Raw genomic sequence first — 24601 nt, 5'->3', positions numbered from 1 at the left:
AGCAAATTGCTAATTATTGTATAGTCTGGTATAAGATAAACTATGTTGTGATAAGTACAAAAATATTACTAACTACAATCACAAATTATTGATCCTCAAATGCAAAATGTATTCTGGTTCCAAAATTCTAAAGAAATATGGTTATACAAAAAGATAATGAAGAAAAATTAGAGTTTAAAATGAATGAAGACAAAAGGAAACACTATGGAGATATATTTAGAAGGAAGATCAAAGCATAATGAGTTCAGATATGACTGTAGTCAACTCTTCCACCTTTATGTCCATGTTCTCCTGAAATGTTAACAATAAATAGATCCCTAACATTAATTTAATGAAATGTAAAACATTTATTCAGGTAGTAACTTAGTTGAAGTCATATCCAGTGATGTTCCAATAAAAAATGTCACATAATCTTTTTGAAAATTCTTATTTAATACCATCAGCTGGAAATGCCTTTTATATGTATATAAGTTTATACTTATATTTAAATAAGTAAAAATCTATACATATGTATTTAATAATTTCTACACATGGACTCCATTGACCAAATAAAAGAACACAGTAAGTAAAAGGAGAAAAGTAGTTTGAACAAATCTTAATATTGGTAGTTTGTACCATAATATATTCATCAAGTAAAATTTAATGCTACCATCATAATCTTGAAAAATTCTGAAATTTCTATGTATCTTGAAAACAAACATTTTGCAATACATAGAAAAAATGAAATAGTAAAACATGTTTATGTAAAATATTTTTTCACTTTAGATTATAGAACTAAATCATATGCTCAAATAAAAATTCTCCATTAATGTAGAGACCCTTCTAGTATAAGAAAGATGGTTTTATATTGACTATTAGACTAGGTAACAAAATATTTCAAGTGCTAATCACTTATTTTTCTTAGCAGTGGCTTCAATTTCAAATCACGATCTCTTTTAATTGGCTTACCCTGAGAAGTTGGTCTGCACACTGAAGTAAATCTCTTTGTGGCAGAAAATTATTCCTAATAAATTTAAATGAAATTATTCCTATATAGACAAAGGTCAAATGTAAGAGAGAGCCAGGGCAATTATTCTGAGAACCAGAGGAGCAGGAAAACTTGCTAACCAGGAACTGAGTAAAGGTATGAGGTTTGTGCTGTTCCCAGGTCCTCAGATTTAACTAGCTTCACATCAGCTGAATTAACTGACTGTACATTCCACTTATTACAGGCTCTTAAGGAACAGCCCAATTGACTATTTCCCTGTCGGGAATTCTGGCCACAGCAGAGGCCACTCTTACATAGTCAGCTGCATCAGGCATGCTATGGGTGACGCAGGTTGAACACTGAAGAACAGTCAGAAAAACTGAACTCACATGGCACAGTCTGGCTCAGTGTTTGGAAAGAAGCGGCTTGCATCTCAACCAACAGGTTGTTAAAGACTGTGCTCATATACAGTCTTTGTATGGTTCTACAGTGAATGAAAAAGGTACATGAAAATAAGCAAGTCCCCTTTAATGACACGGCATCTACCAAAAAATCTAGAGTTCTAGGTAAACAACCAGTGGGTTGGCCAAAAAGTTCCTTTGGGTTTTTCTATACATCTTACAGAAAATTCCAAACGAACTTATGAGCCAACCCAATATATAGCACAGATTTTCTAGCATTTGGCAAGAGGAGGATGGGAGGAAATCTTAAATAGGTGTCATGCACGTAAACTTTGTTAACTTTATTACAGGAACAGATGTGAAATTGTGCACAGAATCACCACCTCACTGTAAATGAAGTAGATGAAGATCTTCAGCATGATTGAGGGTGATCTAAATCAAATATAAACTGTGGTAGTAAATGCAAGATAACACAATAATTACTAGCAGATGTATATTTAGATAATATATATTTATCATTTGCCACTATCATGTGCTTTGATGAGGGCACTTTATGACTTTTTCATGCAAAAGTTATTTCTTTAACTTCTAAACTCCTTTTTCTAAAAGGAAATTTTTTGTAAAAATGAAAGCAAACAAACCCATCCTTAACAGAACCTTAAATATTAATGCCTTTTCAAAAGTGTGAATTAGTATGTGCAAATGGTAGTAGGAATCGATGTTTCTTTTAAAATAGTTTCCCCACTATTCTCAGCTAAGTCAGTTATTTTGTGTTAGTTTAATTTACCAATTAATATAATAAAAATCGCACCAAATTTGTGTAATGGATAACTTAAGGAGTCATGCCACTTGTCACACTCTATACAGAAAAACAAACAAAAAAAATCAAGCTATAAAATGTATCCTGTTAATGTTTGTACCTGTATATGCATGACCTGCAATAATCACTTTAGTTAACTTAGCGATAGCACTGGTAAATTTGGTAAACCCATAGCCAGCTCATGAGGCTGTGTACCAGACAGCTAGAAGTCAATGTGAAGGCAAGCAGCAGTGCCTGGGAAGGTGAAGCCGGAGGGGGCAGAGGATGCAGCGCGGGGCGGGGGTCAGCCAGCATGAGAGACGGCAGATGAAATCAAAGTGGGAAAGGACTCTTCCTCCCCGTTTTTCCAGTTTCCCTAAGGCCTTGGTAAGTGGCAAGTACTTCCCTTTCCACTGAAAATCACTTTCTGGGTGGCCTTATCAGGAGCATTATCAAGTATTAGTACCTAATCTACCTCTTTTCTTTTTTATGGTAAAGATACAGTTATTTTACATCTAGAACATTTTGTAATTCCGTTGTAAATATTATGATTTTACAGCTGAGAGGAAATTAGGAAATCATTTAGACTAACTAACCCCTTATTTTATTGACAGGGGAACTGAGGTCCAGAGAAGCTATGATTTAGTTCCTAATCTACATAAATATACTGGTGTGACTAAAAGGTGCTTTATTTAGTGTTATTAAAAGCAAGAGAGAAATGAACATTAGAAATGCTTCAAAAATACAAAGAAAAAAAGAGAAAAAAGAACTCTCCACTTAGAACAGCTAGTTATCTGTTCTGATGTTAGCAGGAAATAGTGAATTAAAAATAAAGGGCTTGAAAAAATGGATTAGGGAGAAGATACTAAATGATGAAGGTATGAACACATGTAATCATTACAAAGAGAAAAAGTATATACAAAATACTTACCAAGTACATATTATATCATGAGAAAATCCACAAAATGGAAAATGTAAAGCCTCTCATATAATTATTTTCTACGCAATTTGTTTCTATTTGATTGTAAGAACAAACTATATGGTAGGATTATGGAAAAGGGGTACATGCACTTAATTCAAATCCCCAGGCCCCTTTTATATGAAACATCTAGAAAATCAATTCCATTTCTACTTTAGCTAGGTGGTTCTAAATGATTATTCTCCCTATACTTAGTTGAGGTAAAAATGGAAAGCCCAGGTTACAGAGTTTGATATCAAATTCTGGACAGGTTTTTATTACTATTTCTTTCTTTTTTTTTTTTAAGAACTTTTATTGAGATACAGTTAACAGACAAGGAACTGCATGTATTTAGAGTGCACAATTGGTATCCCAATCTCCTAATTCATTCCCCCAATACTATTTCTATTATAGCATTTTAGCATATTAAAATATCTTGTGTCAAAATAAATATATTTATTAAATATTAAAAACTTGAAAACTCAAATATGTAGTTGTGTTCCTAAGATATTATTTGCTCATACCTATGGTCAGAGCCAATATAAATGTTTTTCATCGGAATCACCTAGATCAGTGCTTCCCAAAGTGTCCCACTGGTGGAATGCAAAATGACTTTACATATGGCATATGGGTAAACACTTTTTAATTCTACTATTTAAGTACGGATTTTAACATACATTAGAAAAAAGTACACGCTTAAACTGCTCAACACGTTCTTGCCCCAGCCCAGTGTTTTGGTTTTTTCTCTCTAAAGAGAAAAATGTACAATAGAGGCTACCAAGAATCTAAATTAAACACATTAAAAACTCAAATACTTACTGTCGCTGGGGAAGCCCGAGTGGTATGTGTCACTGAGTGACCAGAATTCTCCATTGAATTGCCGATCAGATAGGTTCCTCCAGAACTGCTGATGAGTTGTCCTCCCGTGACGCCCATCTGAATCCCACCAGTGCCCACCATACTGTGGGATGAGACCACGGTAGTCACCTGTGCAGAACTCCCTTGAGTATCAAAGTAATTCCCTCCAGTGTTTTGGCTGTACATCTGCGTTTCTGTGTAAGGATAAGTTGTTGTTCGGCTTTAGAAGAAGAAGAAAAAAGAAAGAAATTTATTTATGTCATCTTATTTATTTTTTTCTAGTGTGAATATATGTTTAGAATATATCAGCTTAGGCTTTGGAACATGGTGAGTTTGTATCTTATATGAAACTTCATTCCAGAAATAGTTGGGTTTACTTTCCAAATTAAGGGTACACTTCTTTGTAAGTACCTCAACACTTTGCTGTCCTTTAGAGCTTTTGCCTCTACTGGTGCCTCCCTCAAGCGTATAAATAAGCTCAGGTCTCTTCCCTCCAAGAAATCCTGCTGCGTGACTTCTTAAATTTCTTATAAAGCTTCCTGCAAATTCCAGTTTTAGGAAAGCTGGGATCTGGAATGTCTGGGAGCTGACGAATCCGATTCCCATGCTACTTCACACTCCTGCATGACTTGCAGTAAACCTCCACAACAAAGGTAGCTTGCATGGATCTTTTTCTCGCCACATAACGATCTTTTCTTTTTTTTTTTTTTAATATCTGTTAACTTTATAACAGATAAAGCCGATTACCATAAACATCGTGAGCAAAGATTTCACTTACCATGGGCCCTAAATCCCTAACTCTTTCTTCTTCTTTACACTCAAGCTTCTGCTTGATGAGATGACTATGCCACCTCATGCCCTCACTTTCTGCTTCCCAACAACTGCAGTCAGGCTTCTGCCCTTAGCCTTTCATTGAAAGTGCTTTTAATAAGGCCACTTGTGACGACATCTAAATATCAAGCTAAAAGGCTGCTGTCAGTCCTCATCTTTCTTGACCTATCTGCAGTATATCATTGTTGACCATGCCATGTTGCCCTTTCCCTCCTGGTCCTGTTCTGATGAAGCAGCTTGTTTGATTGACTTATTTTTAATTTTCAATTGACTATAACTTACATTTTAACATGACTTTTGTTTTTGCTTTTTATTTTGCAATTACCATAAACTCAAAAGAAGTTGCAAAAATAGCAGAGGTATAAAACACTTTATTTAAAAATTCAAATATCAAATTAAAATTCCCAGTTCTTTGGTCATTCTCTTCAACACCACAACCTAGAGCTAGCCAGTACTGACAACTTGGTGTAGATGTTTGCAGACATTTTTTATGTATATGCAAGGTCTCTCTTGTTCATTAGTTTCTATGGCATTTCTTTTCCACCTTTCACTTTTTTTTAATCACTGTGTTTCAAGAATCCTTTGGAGGCTCCATTTTCCTGGCACATTAAATACTGGTAATTTCTGAGGTCTCCCTTTGCAGCTCTTATTTTTTTCTCACTTTTATTCAGACCATATACTTTTATCATGTACTACATGGCCATATACATGCTGGTAAGTTGATATCTCCACTTTCTTCACTTCCTAGTTACTCTTTAAGAGTTTAAAACCTAGGTTTCTAGCAGCCACCTGGTTACCTCTGCCAGGGAACCCCATGATATATGGGAAGTCTCATATGTAAACTGAATGTGTGCCGAAAAGGGGGCTCTTTCTCTCTTGCTCTTTTTTCCTATGACACTGCCCCTCTCAGCAGAGGGCAGCACCACAACCCCTGGCTTTGGAAGTTAGTGCTGACCCTTTCCTTGCTCAGATTGACACCAGTCACTAAACCCTACTAATTTTACCTTCTAAATAATTCTCTAATTCTCCTTTCCATTCTTGTACTCACTGCCTTAACTCATAATGTTCTCCATTAAAATTAGTTTTCTCCTTCCTCTATTCAGGCTCTCTTCCAATCTATCTTCAGCTTTGCTGCCAGGGGAATTTTTCTAAAATGCAAATGTGACAATAAAGCTTTTCTTAAAAACCTTTCCATGATTCTCTCTTGCCTTTGGAAGTAATTCACAACCCCTGACCTGCCTTAAAGAACCATCCGGGCCGATGCCTGCACGACCTCTGGACTTGGTACCAGTCGTGTCCTCAAGTGCCTTCTTCTCTCACACAACACTGATCTTTTTGCTGGTCCCTGTAACGTGCCACCTTCTCTCGCCTCCCCGCTCTGTCGCATGTTTTCCTCCGTCTGGAAGGCCTTCACATTCTTCTTCAGCTCTCTTCCTTTGTCTAAATCACCCACAATCTCTCAGTTCAAGCATCACCTTATCTCAGAATTACTTTTCCGCAGCCCTCGCCCTCTGTGGCCACTCCTCCCAGGGCTGTTACGCTTTGCGCTCTGTACTTTCCTAACACCTTGTGTGTACCTGGAACATACCTCTCCATACACTGCTCACTTCCTCATGTATTCAAACTCCCATAAAGTTATGTTTCATTCCCGCCTGTACCCTCGACCCTTTACACAGCTGCTGCTACACAGTGGGCACACTAATCAACAAACAGAATAGGATTCTATTTAAAAGCATATTTGGTATAGTGGTCACTTTCCTAAATTTCTAAAACACAAATCCCTTTTTTGTTGTGTTAAAATATGAGAAATTGTGCTAAACTATTCCAAGGTTGTTCTGTATTATTTAAAGTGTTTAAAACATTGTAACCCATTACAAATTACATTTGTAATGTAATTTCTAATGTAAATTTTAGTAAAAATAATTAGAGTGGTCCCAAAGTATTCTACAGTTACTGCTTTCCAGAAAGAGCCACCACAGATCTAGGTATAAATTTTAGTTTGGGGTTATGATAGAAACAACTCCATAGAGAATGCTTTTCTTACAGACAGAAAAATGCCATTTAAAATATACAGTTCTTCTCATTATTGTTGTATTTCCCAGCCGGATATCTCATTTATTTATTTCTTTCATTATATATTTATTTAATAAAACAGCCATGTTGATTTCAAATTTAGGTAAAAAAGATAAATGATGTCATTTTAATGTGTGTCTGCTAAGTATGATAGTGACCCTATTTAGTTGTGCTTAAAAAAACACAATCTGATGTTGGTATTTAAGTATAACCAAGCAAGGTGTATACATAGATACAGGGCAATAAATAAATACTTGGACAGATGCAGGAAATGGTGCCAGCTTTCCTTTTCATCGTCCGAACAAAATGCTTAATTTAAGCATGCTCCCCAGTAGTAAGCTGATTTTACAAATAAATCAAATAACAATGGCTATCGATAGCTAATATCTGCTGACCATTTACTACACAACAGGCACCATTTTATGTGATTAACTCATTTAATCTTCATGACAACTTCATGAGATAGGTACGGTTATAATTTCTATTTCCACAGACAAGGTGAATACTTAGAGTCTGGAATACTTAAAGTGCTTTATCCAAAGCACACAGCATTTTGGATTCCGAAAACAGATCTGGAATCTGCACGTAGCCCATGCTCTCAACCATTCTGTCACACAAAAAGAACTCAACTTTTTACGTATGTCAATGATATCTGTGAACAACTACTAGGGAACAGTCCCAAAAGCTGGTACAGGGAACATGTGAACCTTCTGTTGCTATTTGGAAGTTGCTTACACCTCAGCTAACTATGTACTGTCACCCCACTACTCTCCTCTCTTACTCAGAACGGAATCTGCAAAAGATGTACTCGCAATTGTAAAGAAATAGACATGGAAAAGGCAAGACTATTTTGGAGGATACTTACCACTGCACATTTAGATTTTTTAAGTTCTATGATCATGGAAGTTGCAACTCTATTACAACAGAAATATTCCAAGGGGTTTAAATCACTCCATCTTTTGGGCATGACTCCTTTATATAATTAGTCCTCAGTGAACAATGGTAAGGCAAACAAATGCATTACAGATATATAAACTCTATATCTATAGCCCTCAAGTCAGCGTAAAAATATGGCAGCGAAGAGCTTTGATTTTCATACCTCCCCCTAGTTGGAGATGATTCATTAGATAAAAAATGAGCAAAGAACAGAACAGTGGAAGTCACTGAAGAGTATGGCTGATCCATAAACTACGCTCATTACTCAGTCGTGACCCACGGGACTGAGGAGAAGGCTTGCATGAACACACACTGGAGTAAAGACTGGCAATTTCAGGGGATAAAAAGGTACAATTATATTAGGAAATGAAGTGTCGCAAATTGTGGCTGAATTTGTCTCTGACACTTATACACTTGCAATGGGAAAGAGAGGAGACTTTTAAACCCTGGATTTGGTAATAGAGGCATAGTGTCCTTAGCCATTGTTCTTCAAAGGTGAGAAGATAAGCATTAAGCCACTTGTTGGAGGCCTGTTTGGAGCCAGAGCCAGAGTCAGGCACAGATAATTCCTAAATGTCCTTTCAGTTCTAAATGTTCTAAGCTCCTGAATAAATACTGGAGAATTTTTGTTTTCTTTAAAAAAAAAAAAAAAAAAAGCACCACCACCAAAAACAAACAGTTCTTTCTCAGGTACTAGAAATAATGACTCTTTAATTCTGATACCTAAGATCAGCTTGTCTTTCATGCTGATAGAATGAATACGTATGAGTTATTGCTTGCACACTATTTTCCCCAGAAATTTCCAAGACATATGTTCGAGAAAATTACTCCATTTTTGGCATATCAGATTAAAAGCAGCTAACTATTTCCGGACTGTACACTCCTGAAGCAGCTAAATTCCCAAGCAATTCCGTGCACATTTGAAAGATGCTGCTGTGTTCCTTCTGTTTGTTCTTTACTGACTGCCACAGACTGTTATGAAAATAATGTGTCATACCATTCCATAGCAGAAGAGAAATCCTTCCATTGTTCTGCATGTGTATCTAGTAATGAACATAAGCACATACATATGTGCCTACTTGCTGACAGAAGCCTCTTCAGAGCTGACCCCATTACCAGGGTCTATGTAAATGTCAGGACTCTGATCCACTGAATTCAGTAAATTAGTGCTGTCTGCATCCCGTCATGCCTCCGCACATACCTTGGCTAAGCATGACCCGGAATATTCCCTGCTTGCTTATTCACTAGGATGATTATGTCAATTTATTTTAGTTATAACCAATTTTTCTCTTTTCTTTATCTTCAGGGGTCTTATCCACAAGTCCAGATATATAATATCTCTCAATTATGTGTTCTGTATTTTACCGAGGTCTTGAATATCCTCTTACCAATAAGCTAGTCAACTACAAAATCAAGCAATGGTATGAAAATGGCAAATGAAGAAAATATCTTGCAAATTTCACACCATAAAATTTATTATGAATAGAGAATATAGTAATACTGATCATTATATCATCTTATGTTGGTACAATGTTTTATTGCTTTCAGGTTACTCTGTACACATTTTTATTTTATTTTATTTATTTATTTTTAAGCTCTTTATTGGAATATAATTGCTTTATACTCTTGTACCAGCTTTTCAGGTACACCAAAGTGAATCAGCTGTATTTATACATATATCCCCATATCCCCTCCCTCCCGTGACTCCCTCCCACCCTCCCTATCCCAGCCCTCTAAGTCATTGCCCATCATCAAGTTGATCTCCTTGTGTTATGCAGCAATTTCCCACTAGCTATCTGTTTTACATTTGGTAGTGTATATATGTCAATGCTACTCCCTCATTTTGTCCCAGCTTCCCCTTTGCCCCTCACCGTCTGTCCTCAAGTCCGTCCTCCGCATCTGCATCTTTATTCTTGCCCTATCACTGGGTTCATCAGTACCATTTTTTAAGATTCCATATATATGAGTTAGCATACGGTGTTTGTTTTTCTCTTTCTGGCTTACTTCACTCTGTATGACAGTCTCTAGGTCCATTCACCTCACTACAAATAAGTCAATTTCATTCCTTTTTATGGCTGCATAATATTCCATTGTACATATGTGCCACATCTTCTTTATCCATTCATCTGTTGATGGGCATTTGGGTTGCTTCCATGTCCTGGCTTTGGTAAATAGCGTCTACACATTCTTTTAACAAATATTTACTAAGAATCTATTCTGGCACCTGGGAAAAAGGAACTTGACCTCTACTGTCATAAGGGCTACATAACATAAGGGGCAGGTGGTCAAAAATAAGAAACTAAATACGATCATTAGACATTTTCTTAAATCTATGAAAGAGAAAAATGGAATATCAAAGTATAATAAATGGGAGGGCGCATATTAGATCAAGTAGTCAAGGAATGTTACCTCCAAACAAGAGCTATTTAGGTTGAAACTAAAGGATGAAAAGAAGTCAGTCCTATGGAAAACAGGAAGAAAAATATATCAAGAAGATAGTGTGACATGTGCAAAAGCCACGACACAAGAAAGATCCTGGTATTTAGGAAGAAATTAGAAGTCTAGAATGGTTGGTGGAAATAAATGAGGAGGACATTAGAAACAAATGAGGTTTAAAAAGTAGGTGAAAACTAAAAATATAAGTAGTGTAAACAAATTTTTTAAACTGTGAGTCATGACCCACAATTTAATGGGTCACACCAGCATTAAAAAAGGAAAGAGACTATTGCAGACCACACAACATCAGACATACCATACCTAGAAAGGATAAAGATTATTTTGAGAAACTTTGTTTCTGTCATATGCATATATGGTATGTGTGTGCATGTGTATATTTATGTGAGTATAAAAATGTACATCTAATTTTCTCAATGTGGATGGCTGTTTAAAAAGCTTGAAAGACATCATTATGGACTATGGCAAGAAGTTTGGATGCTATTTTAAGCTGGAATAGGAGTTTAAGGAGGCTACGGTATGGGGACGTACGGGAATGTTCCAGCCCGAGAAACAACCTAAAGAAAGGCCTGCGGTCAGAGAGGTAACAGGAAACCACGAGAAAAGGGAGTGGCAAACAGGGCACACTGCTACAGACAGGCTATGTAAGATGATCCTGAAACAGGTTCACTAGATATAATGATAGCAGGTGATCTTGTTGCAAGGTGTTTCCATGTAGTGCTAGCAATGTATGTCTGATTGGACTAGACTGAGGAAATAAGTAACTAAAAGCAGCCAGAATGAATAAGTTTTAAATATTTTCACAAAGTTTGGGAGCTAGGAGAATTTGGGAACTGGGAGAACTGTTGTTAGAAAGAGGGGTATATGCGTTCATGTACTCTACATTAAATGAACTACACGGGTTGTACAGTCATGATCGGAATTCAGCCATGGCCAACAGTGCTTGAGATCGTTGTGGTCCTGTGGTGTCCTTACTGGACGACTTCTGGGGTGTGGTTTTATCTTTGGTCTGGCTGCTGTCTAACAAATGCCTGTACCTGTCTTTTTCCACTTGATTCTTCAGACTTCCTGGAAATTGTGAGTCACAAATATCTTTCAACAAATTCTTTGTTTTGCTTAAATAAGCCAGACTTGATTTTCTGCTGCTTGAAACCAAGAACTCTGCCTTAAACAGTTTTCCACTGTGAGGTTTTTATGGGAGTCACCAAAGCCCTGCATAGAAGTAGCTAGATTATTTGGAATCTTCAGATTTCAGTCATGTGGTATGTAATCTCTGGTTGGCAAACATGCACTACTTTTTTGAGTTTTGAAATAGATCCTTTCTTGAATGCTCTAAGTCAGATTGAAGGCAGAAGATACATCAGAGAGGTGACATGTCCATTTTGCGAAAGACACCAAAGGGGAAAGCAGTAATTCAGAAATGAATTCAAGTGACCTGACATAAGAGACTATTACCTAAGAATAAAAACCAATATAACAAAATTAAATATAAAGTAATAAATACAAGAATCACTAATAAAACACTTTATTTGATTTAAATTCAGAAGACATACTTATTTCTGCTAAAACAATAGGAAAAAATAAAAGCATTCACTGAGGTGTTGCCATGACAGCTACAGAGGAAATGCAAGAATAAATGTTAAAAGTCAATAATAATCCTTGCAATGACTAATTGAGCTTTTTCATTCATATGTAGTATTTTTAATATTATATATGTTGATAATATACAGAGTACTGAAATCATAACTTTAAATTATCATTACATAAAGATATCTGGACATTCACACTTTACTTTGCATTTCAGTTTTTTATTTGCATATCGTAGAGTAGTGGTTTTCACACTTCAGTGCACATCAGAACACCTGAAAGGTTTGTTAGAAACACAGATTGCTGGGGTCCACTCCCCAAATTCCTGATTCAGTAGAACAGGGCTAGGGAACCAAAACCGGCATTTCTAACAAGGTTGGCATTTCTCAGATGATGTACACACTGCTGGATCTGAGGAACGTACCCAGAGAACCACTGAACCAGAGAATAAACATATGAAGACCAATTTTCACAAGAGTAAGGAAAAAAAGTGCTATTTCACAACTATTAGCTCTTTTAGTTTATTTATGTTTTTAACAATTCAAAGTCTTCAGTTACAAAAGAAGTTTTATATTCTGCGGCAGTTATCCATGAAAGAATTACCAAAATTTCTGTTCACTGCTGTAATGGTTTTTAAAGCATACCAAAAAGGTGCACATAGTAAGTACATATACAGGTCATTTGCCTTGACAACAAAAGCCAGCGAAGTAGATATAGACTTAAATCAACTTTGGCAGGAATGACATCATAAAAGATTTTGATCCAGAGTTGCTGGTCTAAATTTACAAACAAGAAAAACTTGGCTGGGTCATATGGTAGTTCCATTATTAATTTTTTGAAGCACTTCCATACTGTTTTTCATAATGGCTGTAATAATTTACATTCCCACCAATCATGCACAGGAGCTTCTTTTTCTCCACATTCTCACTAACACATTTCTTATTCAGCCATTTGCAACATGGATGAACCTTGAGGGCATTATGCTAAGCGAAATAAGTCAGAGAAAGACAAACACTGTATGATATCACTTATATGTGGAATATTAAAAGTCAAACTCATTGGTGAAGTAACTCAGAAAGAGAAAAACAAATACCATATATTAACGCATATTATGTGGAATCTAGAAAAATGGAACAGATGAACCTATTTGCAGGGCAGGAACAGAGACGCAGACATAGAGAAGGAACTTGTGGACATGGGGGTGAGGGGGGTGGGATGAATTGGGAGATTGGCATTGACATATATACACTACCATGTGTAAAATAGATAGCTAGTGGGAACCTGCTGTAACTTCTGGGGATACATGTATACATACAGCTGATATATGTATACATATAGTTGTAGACCAGAAAAGTAACACAACGTTGTACAGCAACTACACCAAAATAAAAAAAAATCACACTCATTGAAACAGAGAGCAGAATGGTGCAGGGGCTGGGAGGTGGGAGAAATGGGGAGATATTGGTCAAAGGGTACAAGCTTTCAGTTATAAGGTGAATAACCTCTGGGGATCTATGTACAGCTTAGTGACTTGAGTTAATAATACTGTATTGTATACTTGAAAAAAAAGAGTAAAACTGAGCAATCATATACATGCACATAAGCTCAAAAAAAATTTGTACCTGAAAAAAAAACTGAAAAAAAAAAAAAAAAACCCCAAAAAGCTGTGTTAATATTATGTTAGCAGCATCTCTATTCAGTTTCATTCATTTTTCCTAGTATATTTAAAACTATCAAAAAAAATGGTACTGATGAACCCAGTGACAGGACAAGAATAAGGATACAGATGCAGAGAACGGTCTGGAGGACACAGGGTTGGGGGGCCGCGGGGTGAAGGGGAAGCTGGGACGAAGTGAGAGAGTAGCATAGACATGTATATATACTACCAACTGTAAAACAGATAGGAAGTTGCTGTATAACAAAGGGAGATCAACTCGATGATGGGTGATGCCTTAGAGGGCTGGGATGGGGAGGGTGGGGGGCAGTCGCAGGAGGGAGGGGATATGGGGATATGTGTATAAATGCATCTGACTGACTTTTGTGTACCTCATAAGCTGGTACAAGAGTGTAAAGCAATTATATTCCAATAAAGAGCTTAAAAAAATAAAATAAAACTATCAAGTAATCTGCTCCTGTGTCTCACCTGTCATCAAATGCTATTCTTTATTCAATTCATTCAACAAATACAGGTTGAGCCCCTGTCATATGTGACTGTTGTAGGTATGAGAGAGAGAATGGGGAGCAGACAAACAAAGTACCTGGCCCACATGAAAGTTCCATTCTAGTGGGGAAAAGACAGCTATTAGATAAGTTAAAACTAGATAGTGGAGAATGACAGAGAGTCACAAGTGCTGTGGAAGAAATGTCTCTGTTAGAAAACAATAGGGAAACCTAGGGCATAGGAAAACTGTTTGGCCAATAATAAGACTGAGGAGAATCCAATAAGAGAGGAAGAAGACAGAAGAATATAAAGTCAAAGAAGATAGAGAATCAAGGATAGAGTGGCTGACTGGTTGATTGTTAGAGATTTAGAAAATTTAATCTAGAAGAATGTCTATTAGATTTAACAAATGGAGGTCATCAATGGCTTTGATAAGAGCAATTTCACTGTAATGTGGAGAAGAAAGACAGCTTGGAAGAGAATGAAGAATATGAGGTCAATCCTGAGGGGATTTACTATAAAGAGGAACAGAGAAACCAGGTACTTGTTAGAGATGGATGTTATCAAGTGAGACTTTCAAAAATGGATAAAAGCAGCTAAAGCATGTATGTATGTTGTTGAGGCCAAATCAGGTGCTAAGTCCAGGCAAAAAGGTGGTGTGCTGCATACCCTAAGCTAGGCAGTTTGGGAATTCGGAGCATTCCCTGGACACAGGTCTATCCCACTGACTCCTTCTGAGGGCCAGACTAATACTTGCTGGACTTGTCCCCTCTAAAACCTTCTGGCCATTACAAAGCTCAGCCTTTGTGAACCAGACTTCGACCTTATATAGTGGGGGATCTACTCATACACTGAAAGACTGTAGTCTCTTGTGAAGCACGATACAGTGCTTCTCAACCTTTTCAAATGCATACTCCCAGCAAAGAGTTCTCACTCTAGCTTCCAAATATCTGTTCAAGCAGAGATTTTTTAAGTTTAACTTTTGCAGTCAGTTTTATAAGAGTAACTATACTAAAAGTGAGTATATTTTTTTCAGATAATACAAATAACCCCATTTCCGGCTCTCATTACTCTGTCCCCATCCTGAACCTGACCTGGTTAGTAATTAATGCGTTTAACTATTAATCTCCATTTCACAAATTAGGAACTCTAGGTGCAGATGTGTTATTTGCCTGATGTTATAATGCAGTAAGTAGGAAAAATGATACTTGAACATGGGTCTCTGAAGTTCATTTAAGAATTCGTTCTAAACCTAAAAAAGCACATATGGACTTCCTTCATTTTCACTTTTTTTTTTTTTTTTAAAGGAGGGAGGAGGAGAGGAAGAGAAAATTTAAAGGTCTAAGCTTTTCCAAGTGTTATCATGTAGAATCATTCTGGACATTATGCTACTAGATATGAAAACATCACAGAACAAATTGCCCTTAATGTGCATCAATTAATTCTACGAATGAAAAATAGTAAAAAGGAATACAGACAGGACAGTCAATTAATAGCCTTTTCTCCTGGAAGCTGTTTAACTAAAACATTCGATGTTGAAAAATTAGCTAATATGGACTTCTCTATATATTTTATGAATATCCAAAGAACATCCTATATTCACAAAATAAATTTAACGATAAAAGTATAAGATGGAATAAAAAATAAAAAGATTCATGTGAACAACAAACTTTTTTTTTTAAGAACTTTTATTGAGATACAGTTAACATACAATAAGCTGCATATATTTAGAGTGTACAATTTGGTATCCCAATCTCCCAATTCATTCCCCCCCAACCCTCCCTGCTTTCCCCACTTGGTGTCCATATGTTTGTTCTCTACATCTGTGTCTCTATTTCTGCCTTGCATTTCCTCTTTCACAGTTGTTAGCATTTGCCTTATGTATTGAGGTGCTCCTATATTGGGTGCATATATATTTATAATGGTTATCTCCTCTTCTTGGATGGATCCCTTGATCTTTATGTAATATCCTTTCCTGTCTCTTGTAACATTTTTTATTTTAAGGTCTATTTGATCTGATATGAATATTGCTACTCCAGCTTTCTTTTGATTTTCATTTGCATGGAATATCTTTTTCCATCCCCTCACTTTCTGTCTGTATGTGTGCCTAGGTCTGAAGTGGGTCTCTTCGAGACAGCATATATATGGGTCTTGTTTTTGTATCCATTCAGCCAGTCTGTGTCTCCTGGTTGGTGCATTTAGTCCGTTTACATTCAAGGTGATTATCGATATGTATGTTCCTATTACCATTTTCTGAATTGTTTTGTTTTTGTTTTTGTAGGTCCTTCTCTTCTCTTATGTTTCCTGCTTAGAGAAGTTCCTTTAGCATTTGCTGTAGGGCTGGTTTGGTGGTACTGAATTCTCTTACCTGTTGCTTGTCTGTAAAGCTTTTGATTTCTCTGTCGAATCTAAATGAGATCCTTGCTGGGTAGAGTATTCTTGGTTGTAGGTTCTTCCCTTTCATCACTTGAAATATATCATGCCACTCCCTTCTGGCTTGCAGAGTTTCTGCTGAGAAATCAGCTGTTAACCTGATGGGAGTTCCCTTGTATGTTATTTGTCGTTTTTCCCTTGTTGCTTTTAATAACATTTCTCTGTCTTTATTTTTTGTCTATTTGACTACTATATGTCTTGGCGTGTTTCTCCTTGGGTTTATCCTGCCTGGGACTTTCTGCACTTCCTGCACTTGGGTAGCTATTTCCTTTCCCATGTTAGGGAAGTTTTCAACTAGAATCTCTTCCAATATTTTCTCAGGTCCCTTCTCTCTCTCGTCTCCTTCTGGGACCCCTATAATGCGAATGTTGGTGCGTTCAACATTGTCCCAGAGGGCTCTTAGGCTGTCTTCAGTTCTTTTCATTCTTTTTTCTTTATTCTTTTCTGCATCAGTGATTATCACCATTCTGTCTTCCAGCTCACTTATTCGCCCTTCTGCCTCAGTTAATCTGCTATTGGTTCCTTCTAGTGTATTTTTCATTTCAATTATTGTGTTGCATATCTCTGTTTGTTTGCTCTTTAATTCTTCTAGGTCTTTGGTAAACTTTTTGATCTTTGCATCCAGTGTTTTTTCAAAGTCCTGGATCATCTTCACTATCATTATTCTGAATTCTTTTTCTATAAGGGTGCCTAGCTCCTCTTCATTTAGTTGTTTTTCTGGGGCTTTATCTTGTGCCTTCATCTGGTACAAAGTCCTCTGCTTTTTCATTTTCTCTATCTTTCTGTGGCTGTGGTTTTCAGTTCCACAAGATGAAATACTGCTGATACTGCTTGATACTGCTGTCTGCCCTCTTGTGGAGGAAGCTATCTAGGAGGCTCTTGCGTGCTTCCTCATGGGAGGGACTGATGGTGGGTAGGTCTGGGTGGGAGGAGCTCAGTAAAGCTTTAATCTGCTTGTCTGCTAATGGGTAGGGCTGTGTTCACACCTTGTTGGCTGTTTGGCCTGAGGCCACCTAGCACTGGAGCCCATAGGCTCTTTTGTGGGGCTAATGGCGGACTCTGGGAGGGCTCACACCAATAAGCACTTCCCAAAACCCCTGCTGCCAGTGCCCCTGCCTCCTTGGTGAGCCACAGCTGCCCCCTACCTCGGCAGGCAACCCTCCAACACCAGCAGGTAGGTCTGGTTCAGTCTCCTATCGGGTCACTGCTCCTTCCCCCGGGTCCTGGTGAGCACATTTCTTTGTGTGCCCTCCAAGAGTGGAGTCTCTGTTTCCTCCAGTCCTGTGGAGGTCCTGCAATCAATACCCGATGGCTTTCAGCTTCTGATTCTCTGGGGATTCCTCCTCCCGTTTCTGGAATCCCAGGTTGGGAAGCCTGATGTGGGGCTCAGAACCCTCACTTTAGTGGGTGGACTTCTGCAGTATAACTGTTCTCCAGTTTGTGAGTCACCCACCCAGCACGTATGGGATTTGATTGTAACACGATTGCACCCCTCCTACCATCTCACTGCAGCTTCTCCTTTGTCTCTGGATGTGGGGTGTCTTTTTTGGTGAGCTCCAGTGTCCTTCTGTTGATGGTTGTTCAGCAGTTAGTTGTAATTCCGGTGCTCTTACAAGAGGGAGTGAGCGCACATCCTCCTACTCTGCCATCTTAATCCTATCTCCTGAACAACAGACTCTTAAAGAGTCATCAGTCATAAAAAAACCACAAGTTTATTATCTACAATAAGATATACAATAATACAATAGCATAATGTCTACAATTTACTAAAAAAAATTTTTGTGATTGGCCAATCCTTTCCCCTAACCCCCCAAATAACTCATGATCAAAAGACATTTACCTGCAAATCACTGGAAAGGAATATGTGTTGAAGGTCAGAAAATATGAACTCTAAATACTAACTAGCTGGGAAAATTATGCACCTCTCTGGGCCTCAGTTTACCCACCTGTAAAGTGGAAAGATTAGAATAAATGATCTCCATGACCTTTGCAATGCTGATATTCTGAGAAGCCATATTTGAAAGCCTTCCATTACTGCAGGAGGTAGATCAAAAAAGATATTGCTGTGATTTATGCCAAAGAGTATTCTGCCTAGGTTGTCCACTAAGAGTTTTATAGTATCCAGCCTTACATTTAGGTCTTTAATCCATTTTGAGTTTATTTTTGTGCATGGTGTTAGGAAGAGTTCTAATTTCATTCTTTTACATGTAGCTGTCCAGTTTTCCCAGCACCACTTATTGAAGAGGCTGTCTTTTCTCTATTGTATATTCTTGCCTCCTTTGTCATATATTAGGTGACCATGGGTGCATGGGTTTATCTCTGGACTTTCTATCCAAAATAAATAAATTGGACCTATTTAAACATAAAAGCTTTTGCACAGCAAAGCAAACCATAAACAAAACAAAAAGACAACCCTTAGAATGGGAGAAGATATTTGCAAACAAAGCAACTGACAAGGGATTAGTCTTCAAAATATAAAAACAGCTCATTAAGCTCAATATAAAAAAAAAATCCAATCATAAAATGGGGGGAAGATCTAAATAGACATTTCTCCAAAGAAGACAGATGTCTAAAAAGCACAGGAAAAGATGCTCAACATCACTAAATATTAGAGAAGTGCAAATCAAAACTACAATGAGGTATCACTTCACATTGGTCAGAATGGCCATCCTCAAAAAATCTACAAACAATAAATGCTGGAGAGGTTGTGGAGCAAAGGGAACCCTCCTACACTGTTGTTGGGAATGTAAACTGGTACAGCCACTATGCAGAACAGTATGGAGGTTCCTTAAGAAACAAAAAATAGAGCTACCATATGATCCAGCAATCCCACTACTGGGCATATATCCAGAGGAAACTGTAATTGGAAAAGATACATGCATAATCCAAAAAGAAACATGCACCACAATGTTCATTGCAGCACTATTTACAATAGCCAGGACATGGAAGCAACCTAAATGCCCATCAACAGATGGGCATAAAGAAGATGTGGCACATATATACAATGGAATATTACTCAGCCATAAAAAGGAATGAAATTGACTTATTTCTAGTGAGGTGGATGGACCTAGAGGCTGTCATACAGAGTGAAGTAAGCCAGAAAGAGAAAAACAAATACCATACGCTAACTCATATATATGGAATCTAAAAAAATGGTACTGATGAACCCAGTGACAAGGCAAGAATAAAGATGCAGATGTAAAGAATGGACTTGAGGACACATGGTGGGGGGTGGTGAAGGGGAAGCTGGGACAAAGTGAGAGAGTAACATTGACATATATACACTACCAAATATAAAATAGATAGCTAGTGGGAAGTTGCTGCATAACATAGGGAGATCAACTTGATGATGGGTGATGACTTAGAGGGCTGGGATAGGGAGGGTGGGAGGGAGTCGCGGGAAGGAGGGGATATGGGTATATATGTATAAATACAGCTGATTCACTTTGTTGTACAGCAAAAACTGGCACAACAGTGTAAAGCAATTATATTCCAATAAAGAGCTTAAAAAAAAAGATACATGCACCCTAATATTCACTGCAGCACTATTTACAATAGCCAGGACATGGAAGCAACCTAAATGTCCATCAACAGCAGAATGGTAAAGAAGATGTGGTACATATATAGAATGGAATATTACTCAGCCATAAAAAATAATGAAAAAATGCCATTTGCAGCAATGGATGGACCTAGAGATTGTCATACTAAGTGAAGTAAGACAGAGAAAGACAAATATCATATGATATCACTTATATGTGAAATCTAAAAAAAAGGTACAAATAAACTTATCTACAAAAGAGTTACAGATGTAGAAAACAAACATGGTTACCGGGGATAAGGAGGGGAGGGATAAATTGGAAGATTGGGATTGACACATACACACTACTAAATATAAAGTAGATAACTCATAAGGACCTACTGTATAGCACAGGGAACTCTATTTAAGAATGGCTTACATGGGAAAAGAATCTAAAAAGAGTGGATATATGTATATGTATAACTGATTCATTTTGCTGTACACCTGAAACTACCACAACATTGTAAATCAACTATACTCCAATAAACATTTTTAAAAAATAAATAAAATAAAGTAAAATAAAATAAAATAAAGCAACAAAAAATAAACCTAAAAAAAGAAAGCCTTCCATTTTTGGAGATGAATGAAACAGGCTCTTCTTTAAATGTAGAGGATCTCAGTGCCCTTTTCCATAAAAAGGTAGTTCTCTCTCCAAGAGCTTTCTAAGTAATCAGCCAGGTACTTACTGAAATCCTAGTGGCAAATGGATTCATAAACCAGATCCTACACCAATTTGAATGCATATATCAGTAGAAGCATAAATAAAGTAGCCTCTCCATCTCAATTATAGAAATGCCATACAACCATTTCTTCTAAGCAGAGCGCATTTAAATGATTATAGTAAAGCATAATTTTACCTGCAAATCCTGCAACTTACTTTTTCACTGAAAGACAAAATAGGAGCTTGAAGAGTATCCCTATTAAGGTTCTTTACTAATTATTTTAAAAGTATATGGAAAGGATAATTGAATGGCTTTAGAAAACGCACTAAACTATGTGATTTTCAAAACAAGCTGAGTCCTATATACATGCTTATGGATTTTCAATAAATCTAGTCAATGTCAATATATTAATAATGTACCACCTCCTAAATTATACCATGTGATGTTATTAAATATTATTTATAATAATATAATATTATGAGGTAGTTTTGTGGTCAGTTTTTAAAACACCACATTTCGTTCCTAGAGGATTTCTCAGAGCCTTTAAAAAACTAACAGAAATTTAGAGTCCTCAAAAGAAGTTCATGCAGTGTTTTCCTGCTTACATAACCACAGAACTTTTTTATGGGACTAACATTTTATGAAACACAGTTTGGTAAATTCTCTATTGGGTTTGATGAGAAATCTATAATTTAAACAGGAAGATTATTAGAATGCTTTCTACCAATCAAGCCTTATTGCAATAGATACCCATACAATGAACACCTTGACATTTTAAAACACTGATCATCTCTAAACAATGGACAAGCTTCAAAGAGCAGTTGATATAAGAAAATTCTTAAAAGATTTCTTAATTTGGACAAGATACAGTATGATTTCTTTATTTCCACTTTGATTAACATGATGAAAGAGTAAGTGGGGAAGCATGAGTCAAAAAAGGAGTGGGGGAAAGAAAACAAAATCACTATTTAAAAAAATTGATTTCTCAGCTACATCAAGAAATTTCAATTGAATTGGACTCTTTCTACATGATATGCAATGTTTTCCAGCTGGTTTAATTACAGTATTCTAAATTATTAGGTGTCAAAAAATGTAAGAATCTGTAGCAATGGACAAGACTATGATCTAGCCCAATAAAAAATACTCTTGGGAAAACTATTCTAAGGAAATACACAAGTGTGGGTTCCTATAGAAGCAATGATGAACAGGAACAAGAGTGAATTAGATTATCTTCTCCCTTGAGTAAAAAGCTATTCTACTCCAACACTCAGCACTGTAAAGCAGTCTCAATTGTTCAACTGAAATATACGCTCACTCCCAGACGCACACTGTTAACCCTGTTATGCTACCAGTAATTGTCCACAGTCACAAAGAGAACCGGTAAACCCTTCAGTGTTGTCAAATTATAATGATTACACATTTTCATAAGTGATGACACATCTGTGAGGGCTATCCTCACCTCTTGAGTGAGACCCCTCGCATTATGGCTACTTGGCATGTGGCTGCTGGTGACAGGAGCACCACTGAACCAGCACTTACTAACCATGCACAGGCTGCAGGGCCATGCATTGGGTGCTTGAAAGTTCATGGTGAAGATCAGCATCCCTATCTCCTGGGAGTATCATCAGCAAAAAGCATTTATTATCACAAAGAAGTGGGAATCTCACTATGATCCAAGTCAGGGATCAAACCTTAGCTGGCTATTAATTCAGTGTGGTGGAACAGAAAAATATGGAATACTCTTTCCTAACACACATGGAAGTGTATCAAATAAAAAGAGGGAGGATAAAGACTCTAAAATGAACTTTAGAGACAAAAACTGTACATAGTTAAATGTCAGCACTACAAAATTACCGAAAGATTGGAATAGCTTAAGCTGGAAAATCTTTTTTGATCATATTTGGAAAAGATGTTCATAGTCCTCTAGCTACTAAAATTATGAGTGTAATTCATGGCAACACAATGTTTCTTTAGTAAATATGAAAATGATGCTACAGAATCTTTAATCAAAAGTTGTACTGAAATTGAAAATGTAATGAAAGGTTTTTAAGGATGCATCTTCTCTATCTTGACCAAGGGTGCACGTTTGTGACATAATTAGCTGGAGCTGAGGATACAATCTGGGCCCACACAGACTGGATCAAAACTAATTGGACTTTGTGGCAAATGAACTCATGACCTAGACCTCATTAGTCACGATCAAACCAACTGAGTTTGAGGGCCATAGAAAATGCATGTTGGCATGAGATATTTACTTTGAATTATTTCTGCACTTAAATGGGCCCTATAATTTTAAAGAGTCAACTTTTGAGACGCTGTTTCTCTAAGGTTTTGTGAATAAATGAGCTCACCAATCTCACATTTACCTGTTACATGGAAGACCCTAATGTCAGCGGTGGGGTACTTTTAAAAGGCACAAGGCAATATGCAGAATTCAGAATCATAAATAGGAGAGGAAAATGTTAAAAAAAAAATAACTAGAGCACATAATTGTACCGCAATAACTAATGTTTATTGAGTGTTTACAATTTCTCAGAACCTACACAAAACACTTTTGATAAGCTATCTCCAGGCTGTGTTTCTTTCACAAAGTCACACACTAGGAATCACTCTACTCTATCTTGAGTCAATGATAAATGACCATGATAGATACTACAGAGTTAACTCAACACCCATTCCAACTATCCTTTTCCCTTGCTGCCATCTACCATATAGACATGAAAGCCACAAACCTACATTCCTAGATTCCTCTGCAACTAACTACTACTTTATTACACAGTTGTGGCCTATGAGATATAAGCAAAAGGGAGCTGAGAGTTTCTGAGAAAGCCTCTGCATGTGTGTGTGGGGGGGGTGTGTGTACATATTTGTATGTACGTACATACGCATATATAACACACTCTCTTCTTCCACCTTCCTTCTTCTTGATGTCTGGAACACAGGTGTGATGGCTGTAACCAAAGCAGATTTACTACTGTGCCAGCAAATCTTAGCCCTGATATCCTTAAGCTGCTAAACTAATGTCAGCAACAGACTAAGAGGAAGTACAGCTGTGGATGTTTCTAGAGGCTCATTTCCCGTCATCTTTGGGTAGCTTAGCACTAAGCTGGCTCAGCTGGTCTGAGTTAATCCTAATGGAAGAACAGGCTCATGGAACTGGGCTTCAGATGCACTCACTCCTCCCTAGATAAGAAAGCCATTTTTTCCTACTACATAACCAGTTAACATCTACTGCCCCTGCTTCCTAGAAACAGGTAGCACTCTGTGAGGCCAGAGATCTTCTAGTGGAGCAATTTCCATGGTACAATCCATTCCAGCTAGAGGGATGTGCTTTATGCCAGCTTGTAAGATTTTCTCCACTAAGGCTTATTGTATATTTGCACTATGTTCTACCTCTGGATTTCTTATTATCCGATAAAAATCAAAGCCCTAATTTGTTTAAACCTCTATTTGTCAGATCTTCTTGATTTCTTAGCTGACAGAATGCTGTAATAAACATAAGATAAAATGTTATGGAATAGTAGAGTGGTAGCTTAGCCCTCCAGTGGGGTCTTACCAGCTTTACCTAGGATGTCTTTGAACTAGGTGAACAAAGTAGGTAGGAAATGGTACCTGCTTGAACTAAGGTAATAATAATGACTTTACTCTGAGGTTCTTGTGACAGATATACCACAGGCAAGGATGAAACAACAATACAACTGAGTGACCTCTAGCAGTGTCTAGAAACCCATTTATTTTCCCTGATAGCATAAAGGACCAAGTGGCAGGCATCCCTATTTTTCTTTGGTATAAATGCCAACGGGAGTTTGGATTTATGGTAGAGATTTCAAAAGCAGACTCCAGGATGCCCTGGCCTTACACAACAAAGAGGTAAAAAGTATTCACAGTGTATCTAATATATGTA

The 24601-nt window shown here is 37.1% G+C and overlaps 1 protein-coding gene across 6 annotated transcripts in view; it reads right to left on the bottom strand.

Moving 5' to 3' along the window:
• RFX3 (regulatory factor X3) overlaps window positions 1–24601 on the bottom strand; it is a 292285-nt gene that overhangs the window by 87606 nt on the left and 180078 nt on the right. For all 6 annotated transcript variants that reach the window (XM_057723907.1, XM_057723911.1, XM_057723908.1 and 3 more), the window contains one exon: window positions 3945–4203. In XM_057723907.1, coding sequence (XP_057579890.1) covers window positions 3945–4203 — 259 coding nt within the window. The remainder of the gene's footprint in view (window positions 1–3944; window positions 4204–24601) is intronic.

Source organism: Hippopotamus amphibius, chromosome 2, assembly GCF_030028045.1.
Source record: "Hippopotamus amphibius kiboko isolate mHipAmp2 chromosome 2, mHipAmp2.hap2, whole genome shotgun sequence".
NCBI lineage: Eukaryota > Metazoa > Chordata > Mammalia > Artiodactyla > Hippopotamidae > Hippopotamus > Hippopotamus amphibius.
Note: the sequence above shows the minus strand (reverse complement) of the source record. Positions and strands in the feature narration are given on the sequence as shown.